The 4,164-nt window shown below is 39.6% G+C and overlaps 1 protein-coding gene across 1 annotated transcript; it reads left to right on the top strand.

Moving 5' to 3' along the window:
* Positions 1-4,164, top strand: LOC112789763 (TORTIFOLIA1-like protein 2). The gene is made up of 6 exons (XM_029294741.2): positions 1-877; positions 1,250-1,444; positions 1,545-1,647; positions 2,025-2,683; positions 2,979-3,692; positions 3,810-4,164. Exons 1-6 carry the CDS (start codon positions 731-733, stop codon positions 3,996-3,998), a joined length of 2,007 nt encoding a protein of 668 aa, XP_029150574.1. The 5' UTR covers positions 1-730; the 3' UTR covers positions 3,999-4,164.

The raw sequence follows: 4,164 nt of genomic DNA on the forward strand, positions 1-4,164 counted from the left end.
CTCACACTTTCTGTTGGTTCAGTTACATTTCTCCCTCCCTAATGTAACATATGTAATAGCTTCGAGATTCTCATTCTTGTTTCCTTTCATTCAAATTTCAGTTTCAAGTATACTGTAAACTATTCCTCTGTTATCTTTTGAAAACTTGGTCTATTTTTGTAATTATATTGATGTATTTGGATTTGGATATAAGTTAAATTCAAATATGAGTTATCATTCGTTGCTTTCAACGAAGATGAAGAAGCCACACTCACAGCAACATAACAACCACCAATCGCAAGCGAAAACGCTCTTCGAGCTGAAGCAAAAGGTAGTTACAGCTCTCAACAAACTTTCCGATCGCGACACGCACCAGATCGGCGTAGAGGAGCTCGACAGGACCGCGCGCTCGCTAACCGCCGATTCCGTCTCGCCGTTCCTCTCCTGCCTCCTCGACACCGATTCCGACCAGAAGGCCTCCGTACGGAAAGAATGCGTCCGCCTTATGGCCACCGTCGCCGCCGTCCACGGCGACCTCGTTCTGCCGTACCTTCCGAAGATGGTGTCCAGCATCGTGAGGCGGTTGAGGGACGCGGATTCGGTGGTTAGGGACACGTGCGTGGACGCGGTTGGGGTTTTGGCGTCCAAGATTGTTAATGGCTGAGGCGGAGACAGGGCGTTTGTGGCGGTGGTGAGGCCGATATTCGAGGCGTTAGGGGAGCAAAACAAGAACGTCCAGAGCGGGTCGGCGATGTGCCTGGCGAGGATTGTGGATAATACTAGTGATCCTCCAGTGGCGGTTTTGCAGAAGATGCTTGGAAGAACTCTCAAGTTGCTTAAGAATCCGCACTTCATGGCGAAACCGGCACTTGTTGAGTTGAATAAGAGCATTATCCAGGTTTAGTTTTGTAATTTGATTTTATTTTCAGCTGTAATCATTTGGTTTATGTTCCAAATTGATAGTAATAGAAAGTTTCAATATTAGCCTATTACTCGTGCATCTGCGTTTGAATTAGATTACAATGTATATACATTAAACTCAATTGCTTAGACCAAAATGATTTATATCTGAGATGGTTTAAGTCATGAAATTCGAATTCAATTGCAGTGGAGGTGGATTTTGAGCTGTATTTATGAAATTATGTGATCAATTGAACAAAACACCTAAGTGCAAGTTTCAAGTGATTTCATCTGGCTAATATTAGTCGCTGTGTGCCATTGTGTGACTAACTGTGTGTTGTATTTTATTTTATTTTATTTTTTATTTCAGGGTGGGGGCGCTCCGTCGGAGAATGTGCTGTCCACTGCTATTGCTAGCATCCAAGAGGCCCTAAAGGACAGTGATTGGGCGACACGCAAAGCGGCTGCCGTGGCACTAGGAGAGATTGGTTTGAGTGGTGCTTCTTTCTTGACATGTTTAAGGGCTTCCTGTATTCGTTCTCTTGAGTCATGTAGATTTGACAAGGTCTTTGTCATTCTGATATATTATTATTCACATAAATTAATGAAATGAACCACGTTTGTTTCTTGTGAACTGATTAAGTACTTGTTTTAATTGGTTGTAGGTGAAACCAGTGAGGGATGCTGTTTTGCAAGCACTTAAGTATTGGAGAATTCTTCCAGGCCCTAATACTCCTGAGCCTTCTGAAACAGGATCCTCCATAAAAGGTCTTCCTTCACTTTTACTAGAAATTTTATCTCAGGTAGTAATATTTACTCCATGCCATAAAGATTCAACAAAGTTTTAATGGTGCCTATCCGCTGTTAATGGCCTAATACAAGTATACAACCTTCTTTTATCTGAAATTGGGATCAGCTATATAAAACTTTGTAAAATTACTTAAACATAGGCAGAGTTTATCAGGAAGAATCTTTTTCTTTTTTATTTCCCCCAAAAAAAAAAACCGAACTAATCTTGAGCACATCATCCTCTGGTAATGTGAAAATGTGCTTCATGCTTATGATTGTCAGCCTTTTTTATTTTTTTCCATGCTTTTGATTTCGATTTCTTGTTTGTGTCTTGCTGCCACTTATGGCATCCACAGAAAACATATGCAGAGGTGAGTCGGCTGATCTTAGTAGTACAACCGAATCTGGACAGAGAGATCTCAGGGCCCAAAAGGTTAACACAAAATCAACTATGGGAAGAGTTCCTCTGTCTGCTAGAAAGGGAGGTCAAAATTATGCTGGAAATCCTCAGCATCTCAAAGACGATTGGCATGTTGAAATTGCAGTGCCTAGAACTCATTCTATAGTGGAATTCCATAGCCTGAATGAAGATTCTGAGAGTAGTTCTGTCACCAAGCCATTAGAAACAATTAGTGTAGAAGTTACAAGCGTGCGCGACATTGGTTATGAATATGTTCCTATGGATGACAAGCAGGAGTGCTCTTCTGTCTCTAATCTTACCAATGATAACTATGAGACCAAGTTTTTAGCTGCTTCTCATGAATGCTTTATAAAGAATGGATTTCAGAAGCCACTCGCAAGAAGTGAACAGTTTGTTGAAGAAGGAAGTTGTAATGAACAAATGTACTCCATAAAGTCTCAGAATCCTAGAAGTTCCGGTTCTACAATAACAGAGAAATATCCCCATGCTCCACATGAATGTTGTTGTGTTCAACTTGCAAATGATATGATCTGTATTCAGAATCAGCTTTCAGATATGGAAATCAAACAGGCAAACATGATGCATCAGTTACAGGTATTCATACACCAGTGCTTATATGCACAATTTCTTGAATATAGGTTTTGTTGTTTTCTTTTAAGAGCAGGACAACCCTTAAGTATTATCAATAAGAGTTGTTGCCTTTTCATGATTCTCTCACTCGCCTATTGACAACATAATCAATGTAGAAAATATCCATGTGTTTATCATGAGGGATAGAAAAATGTTAGTTCTGTAACTTATGGTAAACTTTTAATCTCAATGCTGGACTTGGGTGTTTCTCATTGTGCATCACATCCTTTTACTTAATGTGCTTCTAAATATTTTTCAGATGTTTACAACTGGCATAATGGATGCTCTTTCTACAATCCAATCAAGAATGGTAGGCTTAGAAAACGTAATTGATAGATTAACTCAAGAATCTGCACAAGGAGGAAGACATTCTTATTCAGAAAACTCCAAATTTTTTAGGCCGAGTCAAAATACAGCTTCTCCTAGGTTCTCCACATGCACTCCAAGGCCATCTGTAGATATTAATGGTAAACCGTCTGGCTTGTCATCGAATAAAAAATCTGAAAGTTGGGAGGAGAAGAAAACATTTTCAAGGAGCCAACCAAGGAACTTTGCCGGAGATACCGCAGATTCATGGAAAAGCTACAAGCCAAAGAATGCAAGGAATTTTACAGAGAAGGATATGTTGAACAGTTCTGCGAATGATACACGCAGCATGATTTCTACTCAAGTGAGAAAGAATGATGATGTCTTTTCCTGTGCTACCAGAGTCAAACCCAGAATTGGTTGTCGTGGGAGTAATACTAACTACTGGAAATGTGTGAAACGGCTTGTGAGTGAAGGGGATCTAAACTCTGCATACATGGAATCTCTATGCTCTGGTGATGAACTTATACTTGTTGAGCTTCTGAATAAAACCGGTCCGGTTATAGAGAGTTTATCAGTGAAGACAGTCAACGTTCTTCTTAGTACTTTAGCATCATATATTCTTGAAGGAAGATTCTTTAATACGATAATCCCCTGGTTGCAGCAGGTGAGTATGCTTACTATTGTTATTCAGAGGTAAAATTTTACACTTGAATTGGTAGTTTTAACAGTGTGGAGTGGCATGTATTAACTTCAAACAATTTATGGTATTTTCTTATTTTAGATTGTTGAAATGAGCACCATCCATGGACCAAATTGCATTGCTCTCTCCATTGAAGTCAAGGAACAGCTTATATCTGCAGTTCAGGAAGCTGGGGACTTGACTATTATCAGTCTCGCAGAAAGAAGGTGCGCCACTGAATTAGCAATGAAGTTGCATCATATATGGGGTAAGATTAATGAAACTTCATAATCTTTGTATATTTGAGGGGGAAGATGTCCATGCCATTTTCTTTATCTAGTGTTGGGTTTAGTCAATGGTTCGCTGCTAGTCATTCTGAAATTAAATAACTTCGGAAGTTTGTTCATGATGTTTGATAGCAATGTATATTGCAAGGATTGTGTTTTTCTTTGTTTCA

This window comes from Arachis hypogaea, chromosome 1 (assembly GCF_003086295.3).
Source record: "Arachis hypogaea cultivar Tifrunner chromosome 1, arahy.Tifrunner.gnm2.J5K5, whole genome shotgun sequence".
NCBI lineage: Eukaryota > Viridiplantae > Streptophyta > Magnoliopsida > Fabales > Fabaceae > Arachis > Arachis hypogaea.